This window comes from Tachyglossus aculeatus, chromosome 4 (assembly GCF_015852505.1).
Source record: "Tachyglossus aculeatus isolate mTacAcu1 chromosome 4, mTacAcu1.pri, whole genome shotgun sequence".
Classification (NCBI taxonomy): Eukaryota; Metazoa; Chordata; class Mammalia; order Monotremata; family Tachyglossidae; genus Tachyglossus; species Tachyglossus aculeatus.
The window spans coordinates 65770720-65788229 of NC_052069.1; the positions used below are offsets into that span (position 1 = coordinate 65770720).

Sequence of the window (17510 nt, forward strand, 5' to 3'; positions counted from 1 at the left end):
AACAAATGCTATTATTATTATTATTATTATTATTATTATTATTATTATTATTATTATTATTATTATCTTCCCTCCCAGCCCCACAGCACTTCTGTACATATCAGTAATTTATTTATATTAATGTCTGTCTCCCCCTCTAGACTGTAAGCTCGTTGTGAGCAGGGAATGTGTCCATTTATAGTTGTATTGTTCTCTCCCAAGCGCTTAGTACAGTAAGCACTCAATAAATGCAATCGGCTGACTGACTGACTGCTGGGAATCACTTACCGGCACAGCTTTCCGGTAAAGTTCCCGAAACACAGACACGAATAGCCATTGATCCCATCGACACACGTGGCCCCGTTGGCACACTGGTGGCCTCTGCAGTTGTCCACGTCAACTTCACAATTCACACCAGTGTAACCGGGCTCACACACACACACGTAGCTGGCGACTCGGTCGGAGCAGTTGCCGTGAACGCAGGGGTTGGATAGGCATTCGTCGATGTTGATCTCACAGCGCATCCCCGTCCATCCCGTGGGACATGCACATCGATAGGAATCATAGGTGTCCTCACAATCTCCCCCGTGAAGACAAGGTGCCGAACTGCATGCATCCAGATGCAGACAGCCTGTCGCCACCAAGTTGGCAGAGATTTTGAGAAACTGTTCTTCCTGTGGTTTTTCAGTGTGTCCATCGGTGCTTTCGAAGTAAGAGAGATAAATGCCACTGATTTCTATCGCACTCAGACACCCTCTGAGGCCATCCAGATGGTCAAAAGCCTTGTTCCCCACATAAATGTCCGTCTCTTCCCTCAGAAAGTTGAGGTTGCCAGTGGCGACCGAACTAGTCACGGTGGATTTCGGATCATCCACCTGCATTATCCACCTGGAGGACTGGGTTAGGGGATCGGTCATGGAGAGGGTTACTTGGTGCCAAGTGGCATCACTCACTGACTGTGGACTTGTCAGGCTCAACACATAGAAGCTGTTGCCACTTTGCAGCTGGAAAAGTAATTTAGACTCTCGGATGGCAATGGTAATGAACTCCGGTTCCTTTTCAGCGTATAGTAGGATGGTGTCAGTGTCCCTCGTCCGGAAGCCAAGAGTGACGTTGGTGAGATCTCTGGTAATCTTCCCATTGCTTCTGTAAAATATCACACTGCCTCGCCCATTGAAAAGGGCGCTAGCAATACCTGCAATAAAAAATAGTATCTTCTGGACTTTAAGTTCATAATGGGCAGGGATGTGTCTGTTATATTGTTGGGTTGTACTTTCCAAGTGCTTAGTACAGTGCTCTGCACATGGTAAGCACTAAAAAAGTACAATTGATTGACTCATTCACAGTTACTGGCTCTTTCTGGCCCTCAGAAAATGCTGCTAAGGTCCCACCTCTCCAACTTGATCTTTCTGAAATATGACCATGTTTTTCTGGTGGGTTTAATATGTTTTCTGATAGAAATAACAATTTGGCTCTACGTAGCGTCTTTCCACTGATGAGTCCAAAGCATTTTTCACATTTATTGTTCCCTTTAGACTGTTAGCTCGTTGTGAACAGGGGATGCGTCCGTTATATTGTTACATTATATTCTCCCAGGTGCTTAAGTACAGTGCTCTGCACACACTAAGTGTGAAATAAATACGATTGACTGACTGATTAATTGTTTGATTTGTCTTCCTAATCCTTCTGAAAAGGAGGTAGTCAGGAATTCTTATTCACCTCCATTTTGGGGATGAAAAAACTGAGATATAAAGACAATAAGAAAGGCAATGGCAGAACTTGGTGTCTTAACTCTTAGTCTAGACTGCCAGTCCAGAAGCAAAGTGTTGTTTAGGTATGTAGAAATAGGAGTAGAAGTGATAATGACAGTGTTGTAGGATTAATTTGTTGTCAACTTTGCTAAATGTACTGATCTAAGTGCTAAGGGGAATTACAAGAGAAAGATACAGTCAGGTCTTTCTTTTCTTTGGCAAGGCTTATTGTCTAATTCGACCTTTTTAGCGGCCGTCTGGATGACCTTTGTCTCTGGGGTAGATACAAGCTAACCAGGTTGCACACACTCCAAATCCTCCTCATTTTACAGATGAGATAACTGAGGCAAGAGAAGTCGCTTGCCCAAGCTCACACAGAAGACAGATGGCAGAGTCAGGATTAGAACTCAGGTCCTCTGACTCTCAGGCCCATGCTCTATCTACTAGGCCACACTGCTACCATTAATGATGATGTTGATGACTCTCACTAGGACATGCTGCTTCTCATCTTCACCCTCTTCTTCATCTGAAGAGTCTGACCTAATTTGTAGATTACATACTAGAGATTAATCTCAAGCTAATTTTGTGTTTTTGTTTCTTGACCTCTGAGTGACTTGACAGGAGAACCTTAACATGAATGGTGACTTGACTATAGTGGTAAATTTGGCACTGGAAGGCTGACACGCTTAGTACAGTGCTCTGCACACAGTAAGCACTCAATATATATGATTAATGAATGAATGAATGATACTGAGAAGTAGAAACTATAGAGCTAAAGTACAAGCACACTAATCTGCAAAATTTGATCTGGTTTAGAAACATGCGTTTCAACAACTATGCCAATATAACTTTTAGTTTCTGTTTAAGGAAAATGCTGAACAAGAGTAAATTTTTATTTTCTTGGTTCTGTCAGATGTCATATCTATCAGCCTTTTTTCCATGTCATATTTGGTTTGTGAGAAGCAGCGTGGCTCAGTGGAAAGAACCTGGGCTTTGGAGTCAGAGGTCATGAGTTCAAATCCTGGCTCTTCCAACTGTCAGCTGTGTGACTTTGGGCAAGTCACTTCACTTCTCTGGGCCTCAGTTACCTCATCTGTAAAATGGGGATTAAAACTGTGAGCCCCCTGTGGGACAACCTGATCACCTTGTAACCTCCCCAGCACTTAGAACAGTGGTTTGCACATAATAAGTGCTTAACAAATACCATTATTATTATTATTATTATTAAAGATACAGGCAAACTCAGTATTTCCTCGTTGTGGGCAGGGAATGAACCTACCAGCTGTGTTGTATTGTACTCTCCCAAGTGCTTAGTACAGTGCTCCGCACACATTAAACAGACAGTAAATATGATTGATTGGTGGATTGTTCTGCCCACAGTAAGTGCTCAATAAATACCATTAATTTGATTGATTGGTTTCACTTAATATACATTAACCCTACTTCATTGTGAAAATCTTTCTGCTCAAAATGAGCTCTTTCTGGGGATCAAGTTTAATTCAATCTTTTTTTCCCTACATTCCACTTTAACTTTAGAAAGAGAAGAGAAATGAAAGCAAGACAAGAAACGTCCGATTAGTTGCCAGTACTTCGGGTTTTTTTATGCATGTGAGGAGATACCATTGGAATGACTACATCTTGCTAATATCCTCATGGGATTATGGATTTAAACTTTATTATCAGAAAAGGAATTAAGATTCCCACTGTATCCACTCCAGAGCAGAAGACCATTCTAACATTAATGCAAAAGAAGATCCTCTCATTGCTCTACAGTAAAAAATGAGGGGTCCTGAGGACATTGATGAAGGAGGTAGTTTCAGCCTCAACTAAGCAGCCCCTGTGCTTCGAATAAGTGCAGATAAAAGCTGCTTTAGGGAAGACCCTCTTAATCTTCAGCCTCAGTGCCTTATTTTGAAATACATTTTCCAGAGGGACCCAAAGTAAACTGGGCTTATTTAGTGATATATTTCCAACAAAAGTGGCATCCCCAAATCTGCAGCTCAAACAAAGGTGATTTCACTGACATTAAAATAATCAATCATTGTCACTAAAATAATCAACCATCAATCAATCAATTGATTAAAATAATCAGTCCAAAGAAAGAATTACACTGAGTCCTACAAGGAGGACTTATTTGAGAGTGAAATGGAGAGTAAAAGAAGGTTGCCATTACAGAGGAGGTTTTCCCTGTTAAATGCCGTCACAACAGACACTTCAGAGCCTGTTTGCCCAGGCCCCGCAGAAGCCTAGACTGTAAGCTAGTTGCGGACAAAGTAATGCTGATGCGGACAAAGACCGTGCCTTCCAACTCTGTTATACTGTACTCTCCCAAGCACGTAGTATAGTGCTCTGCACCCAGTAAGCACTCAATAAATTAAATTGATCGATTGATCGATTCTCCCCATTTGGAAACCAGCAAGCATCCCACTAGACTATAAGTTCCTTGTGGACAGGGCTCGACTCTCTTGTACTGTACTCTTCCAACTGCTTAGGGCAGTGCTCTGCACATATTAAGCGCTCAATAACTGATTGAAGTCACATCGCTTCCATAATGCTGGGTTACTCCCATGAGTGAAGAACATGAGAGGGTCCCGCCTTAACCATTCTGGTCTGACTGGGACTTAGGCAAGACAAGTCATGAGATGCCTGAGAAGATCTCTTCACAACTCCGTTTGAAGTGGGCGCTTGCTGTCAGATAAAAGCAGGAGAGGAAGAGGGTGTGGAACAGCAGATAGCCTCCTGTTTGAAGGAGCCTGGTTTCTTCAAATGGATCTTTCTGGAGACAGAATTAAAATGCCCAACTTGGGGGTAAAGGGGGGAGCCTTGCACCGTACTTACACTCAAATCCTTGGGGCACCAACTGGCATCGTGCTTCTGGAGGGCAGGGGCTGAGTTCACACCACTTCACTTCCTCACAGGCCTTTCCTGCCGTGTTCGGGGGGCACGAGCATGTGAAGTCATCCCAGATGGAGTAGCAAACCCCCCGGTTTTGGCAAGGGCTGGACTAGATGGAAAAAGGAATGATGGAAAAGACCTTTGCTGAGGAGACTGGAATTCGTGGGGACGGCAAGGGGGATAAAAGGTAACTACAATTCCTGCAGAGAGGAGGGGATCAAGGGGGGCTTCTGTGAGCTGGGCCTGCGATCTCGGATAAGAAAGAGGGACAACTCCTCAAGGGCAGGGATGTATCTCCCAAGCACTTAGTACAGTTCTCTGCATGCAGTAAATCCTCAGTAAATACCACAGATTGATTAGCTAATGGAAAAAGGCAGGGAAGTGAAACAGAGAGAGATGTCAGCAGAGAGAAAGAAAAAGGTAGAGTTCTAGAGAGAGACCATCACACTGTGGGATGGCCCTGCAGAGAGAACATGGAGGGACAGGTTGAGATGACAGAAGGGCAGAGAGGCAGAGGGAGAGGAGACAGGCATGGACGTGGCAAAACATACATGCACACACACACACACACACACACAGATGTGGGCACACACACACACACACACACACAGCTCGCCCTGAGAAGCTTCTGCTTTGGACAGTGAGGAGGACAGATGCACCTTTCCTCCCTCCTTCAATCAATCAATCAATCAATCGTATTTGTTGAGCGCTTACAGTGTGCAAAGCACTGTACTAAGCATTTGGGAAGTACAAGTTGGCAACATATACAGATGGTCCCTACCCAACAGTGGGCTCACAGTCTAGAAGGGGGAAACAGAGAACAAAACAAAACATATTAACAAAATAAAATAAATAGAATAGATATGTACAAGTAAAATAAATAAATAAATGAGTAATAAATACGTACAAACATATATACATGTATACAGGTGCTGTGGGGAAGGAAAGGAGGTAAGGTCGGGGGGGATGGAGAGGGGGGCGAGGGGGAGAGGAAGGAAAGGGCTCAGTCTGGGAAGACCTCCTGGAGGAGGCGAGCTCTCAGTAGGGCCTTGAAGGGAGGAAGAGAGCTAGCTTGGGAGATGTGGGGAGGGAGGGCATTCCAGGCCAGGGGGATGACGTGGGCCGGGGGTCGATGGCGGGACAGGCGAGAACGAGGCACGGTGAGGAGATAAGCGGCAGAGGAGCGGAGGGTGCGGGCTAGGCTGTAGAAGAAGAGAAGGGAGGTGAGGTAGGAGGGGGTGAGGTGATGGAGAGCCTTGAAGCCCAGGGTGAGGAGTTTCTGCCTTATGCGTAGGTTGATTGGTAGCCACTGGAGATTTCTGAGGAGGGGAGTAACATGTCCAGAGCATTTCTGGACAAAGACAATCCAGGCAGCGGCGTGAAGTATGGATTGAAGTGGGGAGAGACAAAAGGATGGGAGATCGGAGAGGAGGTTGATACAGTAGTACAGAAGGGATAGGATGAGAGCTTGAATGAGCAGGGTAGCGGTTTGGATGGAGAGGAAAGGGCGGATCTTGGCAATGTTGCGGAGGTGAGACCGGCAGGTTTTGGTGACGGCTTGGATGTGAGGGGTGAACGAGAGAGCAGAGTCGAGGATGACACCAAGGTTGCGGGCTTGTGAGACGGGAAGGATGGTAGTGCCGTCAACAGTGATTGAAAGTCAGGGAGAGGGCAAGGTTTGGGAGGGAAGACAAGGAGTTCAGTCTTGGACATGAACTGCTGCCCCTCTCCTGCTGCCCCTTCCCACCTGACAGGAAGCTCACCTCAGTCACGCTGCTGCTGCTTTAGGGGTGGCCACTCATAGGTTCTAGAGTAGGGTCCAAGCCGAAACCTCTGTGAAGCAACATGGCCTAATGGAAAGAGTTCAGGCCTGGGAGTCTGAAGACCTGGGTTTTAATCCCGGCTCCACCACTTGTCTGCCATGTGATCTTGGGCTTTTCCGAGCCTCTGTTTCATCTGCAAAATGAGGATTCTGCCTTCTACATAGACTGTGAGCCCCATGTGGGACTTCCAATGACCTTGTTATCTACCTAGAACTTAGTACAGTGCAAGCACTGCACATGATAAGCATTGAACAAATGCCATTATTATTATCATTATTGTTATTATTGTAATTATTAGTAGTAGTGGTATCATAAAAGGCCCAGCAGCAGTAGGAGTCATAAGAACCCCCAGCAAGGGTCCGGAGCATTCTGCCAACCATGGGAAGCAGCATGGCTCAACGGAAAGAGCACAGGCTTGGGAGTCAGAAGTCATGAGTTCAAATCCCAGCTCTGCCAATTGTCAGCCGTGTGATTTTGGGCAAGTCACTTACCTTCTCTGTGCCTGTTACCTCTGTGCCTTAATGGGAATTAAGACTGTGAGCCCCACGTGGAACAATCTGATCACCTTGTATCCTCCCCAGTGTTTAGAACAGTGTTTTGCACATAGTAAGCACTTAACAAATGCTATTATTATTATTATTATTATTATTATCATTATTATTATTATGGGAAGAGATCCTCACAACCTTCCTCCCTTTCTCCCCTCTGCCACCGCCATTAGGGCTTGGAAGAAGGAGCCATCTACAGCCTTCTCCTGCTCCCCATTGCAGACATAGGACTGTAAGCTCACTGTGGGCAGGGACCGTGTCTACCAATTCTATTGTAGACACTCCATACTTTCCCAAGCACTTAGTACAGTGCTCTGCACAAAGTAAGTACTCAAAAGATACTATTGATGATGATATTCCCAGCTTCTCCCCTCAAAATCTGAGGTCACACTGCCACAAGTCCAGATTGTTCACTGGAAATAGTAGGGGAGGTAACGGTCATCAACAGAGACCACCGAAGCCACGGAGGAGCAGACAAAGAAGCTACACTGTGGTAACAGCTTCCAATGTTGCCTAAGTCAGTCTGCCAATCAGTGGTATTTATTGAGCACTGACTGTATGCAGAGTACTGTACTAAGCGCTAATAGACACATTCCCTGCCCACAACGAGCTTACAGTCAAGAGGAAGAGAGCTGGCAGTTTTGGATTGGGGCCGGGCCCCTGGGTCCGGACTTGGCTACAGCTGCCTCCTTCTCATTCATTCATTCAATCGTATTTATTCAATGCTTACTGTGTGCATAACATTGTACTAAGCACTTGGAAAGTACAATTTGGCAACAGATAGAGATAATCCCTACCTATGAACTGGCTTTTTTCCCATACTTGCAAATTCATAAAAACCCAGTGCTTTAAATATGGTCATATAGTAAATGCCTATTAGAGAAGTAGTGTGGTCAAGGGGACAGAGCATGAAGCTGGGAGTCAGAAGGATCTGAGTTCTAATCCCGTATCTGCCACTTGTCTGTTGTGTGACCTTGGGTGAGTCACTTCACTTCTCTAGGCCTCAGTTACCTCATCTATAGAATGGGGATTAAGACTGTCAGTCCTGTGTGGGACAAGGACTCTGTCCAACCTGATTACCTTGAATCTATCTCAGGGCTTAGGACAGTGCCTGGCACATAGTAAGCGATTAACAAATTCCATAAAAAAGGGATACAAGTGGAATATTTATTGGGCTCTATTCATCGCCATTAGATTACAAACTCTCCAAAGTTAGTCAGAATTCTGTTGTAGTCTCCTGATGTGTAGTACAGTGTTCCGAATTGAGTAGTTGCTCAGTCAATAGCATTGATTAATGGAGCCGCAGCAGTATATATTGAGTGCCCACTGTGTGCTTAACACTGTACTAGCATCTGTTGCAAATATACTGAAGAAAAAGACCCAGTCCTTGTAAATATATTGAAGAAAAAGAACCAGTCCTTACTTTCATGGATTTTAGAGCCTGGTGGAAACAGCACAAGCTGAGGAGTCAGAGAACCTTTGTTGAACTAACTTCTTTGGGCCACAGTTCACTCATCTGTAAAATGAGGATTTGATTTCTGTTCTCCCTCCTACTTACAATGTGAGCCCCACGTGGGATTCGATGATATTGTACCTACCCCAGCACTTAGTACAGTGCTTGGAACGTAATAAGCAGGGTACCTGCTGACCAGCCTCCTGGGTCCTGTTTATAGAACACCCCCCATCTCCTAGGAGTCCAAGCAATGCCACAGAGACCCTCTTTAGAGAGAGCAAAACAGAATCCAGATAGGAGGCATTCATTTACCCAACATCTGGCTGTCCATCAGAGGATATAGTCAGTCAATCAGCCAATGTTATTGATTAACTGCTTACCGTGTGCAGCACTGTACTAAACACTTGGGAGAGTACAATACAACAGTAAACAGATACATTCTCTATCCACAGTGAGCTCACAGACTAGAGGGGGGAACAGACATCAGTAGAAATAAACAAATTGCGGATATGTACATGAGTGCTCTGGGGCTGGGACAGGGCATGAATAAAGGGAACAAGTCAGGGAGATGCAGAAGGGAACCAAAGAATAAAAAAAGATGTCTTAGGAAAAGCCTCTTGGAGGAGGTGTGCCTTCAATAAGGCTTTGAAGGTGGGGAGAGTCCTTCTCTGTCAGATATGATGAGGGCAGGTATTCCAGGCCAGAGGCAGGACTTGGGCAAGAAATTGGCGGTGAGATATGTGAGATCGAGGTACAGTGAGAAGATTGGCATTAGTGGAGCAAAGTATGCCCCTTTAAAATCCGTAAGCTCTTTGTGGGCAGGGAATGTGTCTGTTCATTATTGTGTCATACTATCGACCCATAGTGACCCCATGGACACATGTCTCCCAGAATGGCCTGTCTCCATCTGCCGTCATTCTGGTAATGTATCTGTAGCATTTTCTTGGGGAAAATATGCAAGTGGTTTACCATTGCCTTCTTCCATTTACCATTGTCTTCTTCCACGCAGTAAACTAGAGTCTGCGCCCTCGACTCTCTCCCGTGCCATTGCTGCCCAGCAGGGGTGAGTGCTTTATTATAAAAATAATAATAATTATGGTACTTGTTAAGTGCTTACTATGTGCCAAGTACTATTCTAAGTGCTGGGGTAAATACAAGTTAATCAGGTTGGACAGAGTCCCATCCCATATAGGCTCTCACTCATAAACCCCATTTTACAGATGAGGTAACTGAGGCTAAGAGAAGTGAAATGACTTGCCAAGGTCACACAGTAGAAATGTGTGCACTTGTAAGATATTTGTACATATGTACAGGAACGCTCTGGGCATGTCACACCCCTCCTCAAAAATCTCCAGTGGTTGCCTATCAGCCTTTGAATCAAGCAAAAACTCCTCACTATTGCCTTCAAAGCTCTCCATCACCTCGCCCCCTCCTACCTCACCTCCCTTCTCTCCTTCTGCAGCCCAGCCCCGCACCCTCCACTCCTCTGCCGCTAACCTCCTCACTGGGCCTCGTTGTCACCTGTTCTGCTGTTGACCCCAGGCCCACGTCCTTCCCCTGGCCTGGAGAACCCTCCCTCCACACATCTGCCAAACTGCTCTCTTCCTCCCTTCAAAGCCCTACTGAGAGCTCACCTCCTCCAGGAGGCCTTTCCAGACTGAGCCCCCTCTTTTTCCTCTCCTCCTCCTCCTCCCCTCACCATTGCCCCCCTCCCTCCCTCCGCCCTACCCCTTCCCCTCCCTACAGCATTTGTATATATTTGTACATATTTATTACTCTATTTATTTTATTTTTACATATTTTCTACTGTATTTTATTAATGATGTGTATATAGCTATAACTCTATTTATTCTGATGGTATTGACACCTGTCTACTTGTTTTGTTTTGTTGTCTGTCTCCCTCTTCTAGAGTGTGAGCCCATTGTTGGGAAGGGACCATCTCTATATGTTGCTGATTTGTCTTTCTCAAAACTTTGTACAGTTCTCTGCACACTGTAAGCGCTCAATAAATATGATTGAATGAATGAATGAATGAAATGTGGCAGAGCCAGGATTAGAACACAGGTCCTTCTGATTCCCAGGCTTGTGCTTTATCCACTATGCCATGCTGCTTCTCATTATATCCTCTCAAGTGCTTACTCTGCTCTGCACACAGTAAGTGCTCAATAAATATGATTGAATGAATGAATGAGTGAATGAATGAATGAATGAATGTGTATGTGGGCTGGGTTGTAATAAGAGAGAAATGAGGTGAGGTAGGAGGGGGAAAAGTGAATGAGTGCCAAGGTTAGTGACCCTAGGCTAGCCTACAAAGCCTCAGCAAAAATAGGGAGGATTCCCATTCATTCATTCAGTCATATTTGTTGAGCATTTATTGTATGCAGAGCACTGTACTAAGCGCTTGGGAATCCCACCAATGGCTAAGCTCGCTGCTCTTTGTGGAAATGAAGGGTGCTTGGACCAATCTTATGGTATTGAGGTGCGAGGTTTAAGGACATTTCCACATTGAAAAGTAAAAGGCGAGGTCCATATACCCTCCTCTAGACTGTAAGCTCATTATGGGCAGGGAATATGTCTGTTATAGTCTTAAATTGTACTCTCCCAAGTGCTTAGCACAGTGCTCGGGACCCAGTAAGCGCTCAATAAATGCGACTGACTGACTCACTGAAGGAGTCTACAGTGTCATTGTAAACTGTAAATTGAGAAGCAGCTTGGCCTAGTGGACAGAGCGTGGACTTGGAAGTCAGAAGGACCTGAGTTCTAATTACAGCTCTGCCACTTGTCTGCTGTGTCCTTGGGTAAATCACTTCACTTCTCTGTACCTCAGTTACCTCATCTGTAAAATGGAGATTAAGATTGAGAGCTCCAGGTGGGACATGGACAGTGGATCAATCTGATTAAGTTTGTATCTATCCAGTGCTTAGTATGGTGTCTGGTACATAGTAAGTGCTTAACAAATACCATAAAAAATAGTAATGGGGAGATACAAAGACAATTCATTTACAAATAATGGGAGTAGAAAGAAAAGCAAAGAAAGAATTAGAAACAACAAGTGCTTGAAGAGGTGAATAGAAGAACAAAGCAATGAATAATTAAGTGGAGAATGCACATTTCTGTAAGTATTTAGACAACACAACCTGGGGTAGTGGAAATCAATCAGGGATGCTTCCTGAGGGAGGTGAGATTTCCTAGTGGCAAGGGCACGGATTTAGGAGCCAGAGGTCGTGGGTTCTAATCTTGGCTCCACCACTTGTCTGCAGTGTGACCTTGGGCAAATCACTTAACTTCTCTATGCCTCAGTTACCTCATCTGTAAAATAGGGATTGAGACTATGAGCCCTACGTGGGACAACCTGATTAACTTGTATCTACCCCAGCGCTTAGAACAGGGCTTGGCAAATAGTAAGCGCCAAACAAATACTATAATTATTATTATTAAGAGGGCTTTGAAGGTGGAGAGGGTTCAGTGACTTTTTCTAGCTTCTTGCTCCATACATTTATTAAGCAAACCCCACAATCTGACTATATCAGCCTGTTTATAAATATGGTAAAATCAGAATCCATTAAGATTACTTATAGGCATGACTAAAATCCCAACCCCACCCCCGAAAACGTGCATTGTAAAAACTCCTCTCTGACCTTACAGAGGTTGTCTCCAGAACAGCCAGGGGTCACGTTCACAAGAAGCTGATTCCAAGTTGACTTGTCTGGCGGGAGAGGGAAAAACTCCAGTCGTTGGTTATTTAATCTCACATCTTGGATGCAGCCTTTGAAATAGCCACCGTTCATTTCAGTCTCATGTTGCCCTGGTAAGCCTCCGATATAGAGGACATCTCCAACTTGGATTTTTGGAGGGGGAGCAAGGATATAGCCTAGATTTTGGGAAGATTGAAACACCTCAGTCTTATCTGGATCCGTTTTTAAAGATATCAGGTGCATATTCCCATCACTCAGCATAGTTTTCCCTAACAATTTGGGCGAATTAGGAATCAGGAGGGCTAGTCTTCCTTGTTCCAGCCAGACTCGAATGTACTGAGATGCATTGTTCTCCGCAGCCAGTAATAAACCAGACGATCTGCGGGTTCGAACAAACATGGAGAGAGTGATGTTCTGGTCCTGACTTCCTTCAGCTGTGAAAGCGGCATATCCCATGGAGTCATCCTGTCCAAATCTAGCCGCTGTGTACTCTTCATGGATTGGGGATGTCCCAGTAGAGGGAGAAAAAAAAAATCATCAGAATTCAGCACAAATGAACGAGAATACAAGAATTACCTATTTCAATCAATTGTGTTTATCAAGCCCTAACTTTGTGCAGAGCACTGAATTAAGAAATTGGGAGAGTAAAATATAAGAGTTGGTGGACACGTTCCCCGCCCACAGTGAGCTTAGCCATTTCAGATGGCTTTAAAATATGAACTTTCTCTGGGAAATATCAGTTTCTCCTGCCTACTATTTTTGTATAGTACTTGTTAATTTCATAGGCTTTGCCAGTCACTGTACTGAACAAAGCACTAGGGTAGATACAGGTAGTTGTGTTGGACACAGATTCTTTCCCACAGGAGCTGACAGTCTAAGGAGAAGGGAGTAGGATTTTACTTCATTTTACAGACAAGGTAACTGAGGCACAGAAAAGTTAAGTGATTTGCCCAAGATCACAAAGCAGAAAAAGTCAGAGTTGGGATTAGAAGCAGTGTGGGTCAGTGGAAAGAGCCTGAGTTTGAGAGTCAGAGGTCATGGGTTCTAATCCTGGCTCTGCCATTTGTTGGCTATGGGACTTCAGGCAAGTCACTTCTCTGTGCCTCAGTTACCTCATCTGTAAAATGGGGATTAAGACTGTGAGCCTCATGAGGGACAACCTGATTACTTTGTATGTCCTCCCACACTTAGAACAGTGCTTGGCACATAGTAAGCGCTTAACAAATAGCATCATTATTATTAGAACCCAGGCCCATATTCTTTTGACTAAAGCATACTGCTTATCTCCCGCTAGAGTGTAAATACCTTGAGGACAGGGATCATGTCTACTAAGAGACACAAGAAGACAGGAGAGGCAGCGTGGCGCAGTGGAAAGGGCAAAGCTTTGGAGGCAGAGGTCATGGGTTCAAATCCTGGCTCTGCCAATTGTCAGGTGTGTGGCCTTGGGCAAGTCACTTCACTTCTCTGTGCCTCTGTTACCTCACCTGTAAAATGGGAATTAAGACTGTGAGCCCCCCAATGGGACAACCTGATCACTTTGTAACCTCCCCAGCACTTAGAACAGTGCTTTGCACATAGTAAGTACTTAATAAATGCCATCATCATTATTATTATTATTACTAACTTTAGTGTCCCCTACCGAGATCTTAATACAGTGCTCTACACAGTATGTGTTCAATAAATACCACTTTTCCCATACTTTATCCTTCTCTCTTAACATATTGTATATTTCATGGGGACATTCAGGCCTTTATGTAGACAAGCATATTTCCAGCCTGACTAAGCACTTCTCTTTGCCCTGGAAACTTGAAAATAATTAAGGCTGTCCTAACAATTCGAGACTTGGGTAGCTGGCTTCCAGCTGAGGCTCTGGATTAGAGTAACAAGACTAAAAGGGACTTTCTGGGGACCAGTGGAAATATCACAGCCTTTCATCAGCTCAGGGCACCAGAACGTCCATTGTGCACCAATTTGACTGTTTAATAACTGTGGTATTTCTTAAGTGCTATGTGCCAAGCATTGTACTAAGCCCTGAGGTGGACACAAGCAAATCGGGTTGAATGCAGTCCCTGTCCCACATGGAGCTCATAGTCTCAATCCCCATTTTACAGATGAGGTAACTGAGGCACAAGGAAATTAAGTGATTGGCCCAGGGTCACACAGCAGACATGTGGCAGAGCCGGGATTAGAATCCATGTTTAATTTTGTTCCATGGCTACAGACTGCCTCCTAAACCCTGGTCGCTGTCTCAGAACTGGCACTAGGGAGCCATTGAATCACTGGGCAAGAGACTGTACTCGATGCAATCCATCACCATTATGGGAAAAATAACTAAAGCAGATACATCTTTCCCACAGTGGAAAGGGACAAAATGGGACAAGTGGGTGGCCCAGGACTTTGGCTACTTGGTTGCTGAAGAGAGAGCAGCCTAGCTGAAAGCACTCAGGGCATCTAAACAGCCCGATTTCTGCATACCTGGCTCTTATTAATAATCATAATAATAACAATAACACCTCACCATTGGTTTTAAAGCACTTAATCAGTTGCCCCCTCTTACCTCACCTTGCTACTCTCCTACTACAATCCAGCCCACACACTTCATTCCTTTAATGCTGAGTTTCTCACTGTACCTTGATCTTGTCTGTCTCACCGTCGACTTCTCACCCACAGCCTACTTCTGGCCTGGAGTGCCCTCTCTCCTCATATCTGACAAACAATGACTCTCCCCCACTTCAAAGCCTTATTGAAGGCACATCTCCTCCAAGAAGCCTTCCCTGATTAAGCCCTCTTCTCATTTTCTTCCACTCCCTTCTGTGCTGCTCTTACTTGCTCCTGAATTCCTCCTTCCTCTCATCCCCACAGCACATATGTATATATCTGTAATTTATTTATTTATCTATTTATGTATTTATATACATGTCTGAATTCCCCTCTAGACCGTGAGCTAGTTATGGGCAGGAATGTGTCCATTTGTTGTTGTATCGTACTCTCACAAGTGCTTAGTACAGTGCTTTGTACACAGTAAGCATTCAATAAATACAATTGAATTGAGTTGAATCAAATTGAATAACAATACCAATAATAGTATTTGTTAAGGGCTTATTATGTGCCAAACACTATACTAAGAACTGGAGTAGATACAAGATAATCAGGTCCCACATAGCACTAGTCTTTGTAGGAGAGAGAACAGCTATTGAATCCCCATTTTGCAGATGAGGGAACTGAGGCCCAGAGAAGTGAATTGACTTGCCCAAAGTCACACAGCAGGCAAGAAGGGAAGAAGATGGGATTAGAACCCAGGTCCTCTGACTGCTAGGGCCAGTGTCTTTTCACTAGTCCATACTTCTCCAGCAGTGTAAGTAAGTGAAAGTCAGAAAACAGAAAAATTGTTCACTATACACTTTGGCTAGAATGCTTTTAGAAAATTAGCATTCTAGGCCAATTACAAGGTGAAAGATGCATTAAAGGAGAACTAGATGTAAAGAAATATTGAGCTGACCTTTCACAATGTAAATAATTTAAGTACTAAATAGATTCAAAAATTACACTGTACTCTTCATAAATAAGCAAGAAAAGGTTTGCTAATTTTGTACCTTTTACCAGTGTGGCTCACAAGAGGATGGATGGGATGAAATTTAACCTCACAGTGTGAAGATAAGTAAAACACTACCAAACACAAAGATTATTCTTTATCAGTCACACTCACACACTCTTCACTCTGCCATCAATAATGAAACCCTTGACTCCAAGGAGACCACACTATAAACATACATATATCCACCTTTATCCTGAATTTTGAAATAGCTTAAGCCAGGGAGCAGGATCAGTAATACTATGCTGGATATTATCCTGGCTAATTCTCCCCCCAGACTATGTGACTGTTTGAGGTCCTTGCAAGCACCCCCAAATTGCAAAGTGAGAATTGGAATATTAGTAGTAGTGGTGAAAGTAATAATAATAATAATTTTGGTATTTGTTAAGCACTTACTATGTGCCAAGCACCATTCTAAGCACTGGGGGAGTTACAAGGTAATCAGATTGTCCCACATGGGGCTCACAGCCTTAATCCCCATTTTACAGATTAGGGAACTGAGGCACAGAGAAGTGAAATGACTTGCCCAAAGTCACACAGCTGACAAGTGGCAGAGCCAGGATTAGAACCCACGACCTCTGACTCCCAAGCCCGTGCTCTTTCCACTGAGCCACGCTGCTTCTCTAGTAGTAGTAATTGTATTCATTCATCCATTCATTCAATCATATTTATTGAGCACTTACTGTGTGCAGAGCACTGTACTAAGCACTTGGGAAGTACAAGTTGGCAACATATAGAGACGATTCCTACCCAACAGCGGGCTCACAGTCTAGAAGGGGGAGACAGAGAACAAAACAAAACATATTAACAAAATAAAATAAATAGAATAAATATGTACAAATAAAATAAATAAATAAATAGAGTAATAAATACATACAAACATATGTACATATATACAGTAGTAGTAGTATAGTATACTACTATATATATACTATTCTGTATAGTAGTATAGTAGTAGTAGTAGTATATGTAGTAGTAGGAATGTGAGCCCACTGTTGGGTAGGGACTGTCTCTATATGTTGCCAACTTGTACTTCCCAAGCGCTTAGTACAGTGCTCTGCACACAGTAAGTGCTCAATAAATATGATTGATTGATTGACTGATTAGGAATGATAGCATCTTTTGAGCACCCACTTGGTGCTTCAGGGAAGTACAGAATAAAGAAGTGACATATTCCATGCCCACAAGCAGCTTACCTCTAACGACAGAAGTAAACAGATTTTATTCTTCCTCTTATCATTACATTATTTAAAAATAATAATATAATAATGACATTTGTTAAGCACATTTCATGTGCTTTATGTTGTTTTTTTCTTTTATAAGTATAAAGTTAAAATGCATTGTTTTAAGTATTGAGATAGATACAAGATTGTCAAGTTGGACAAGTCCCTGTCTCATATGGGGCTCACAGTCTTAATCCCCATTTTACAGATGCAGTAACTGAGGCACAGAGAAGTGAAGTGACATGCTCACGGTCACCCAGCAGACAGGTGGCTGAGCAGGATTAGAACCCAGCCTCAGGCCCATGTTCTTATCCATTAGGCCGTGCTACTTCCCCATATTTTATTCTAGAGTGGTCAAAAATCAACAATTGAGGACACATTTGTACATGAGTGCTGAAGAGGGCATAAGTTCATAAATGCCAGAGTTGGCTGAAGGATAATATAGGTTAAGGCGCTGGGAAATTTGTTGTGAGGGCTTGTTGGAAAAGGTGGAATTTTTACAGGGCTTTGAAGGGAGGGAGAGCTGTGGTCTGCCTGGATGGAGGGAGCAC

The 17510-nt window shown here is 43.8% G+C and overlaps 1 protein-coding gene across 1 annotated transcript in view; it reads right to left on the reverse strand.

The window, feature by feature from the left end:
* The window catches only part of CRB1 (crumbs cell polarity complex component 1), a 183988-nt gene that overhangs the window by 61054 nt on the left and 105424 nt on the right, over positions 1-17510 (reverse strand). The window contains exons 7-9 of the mRNA XM_038745195.1: positions 12088-12635; positions 4569-4734; positions 268-1174 (exon numbers count right to left, since the gene is read on the reverse strand). Coding sequence (XP_038601123.1) covers positions 268-1174; positions 4569-4734; positions 12088-12635 — 1621 coding nt within the window. The remainder of the gene's footprint in view (positions 1-267; positions 1175-4568; positions 4735-12087; positions 12636-17510) is intronic.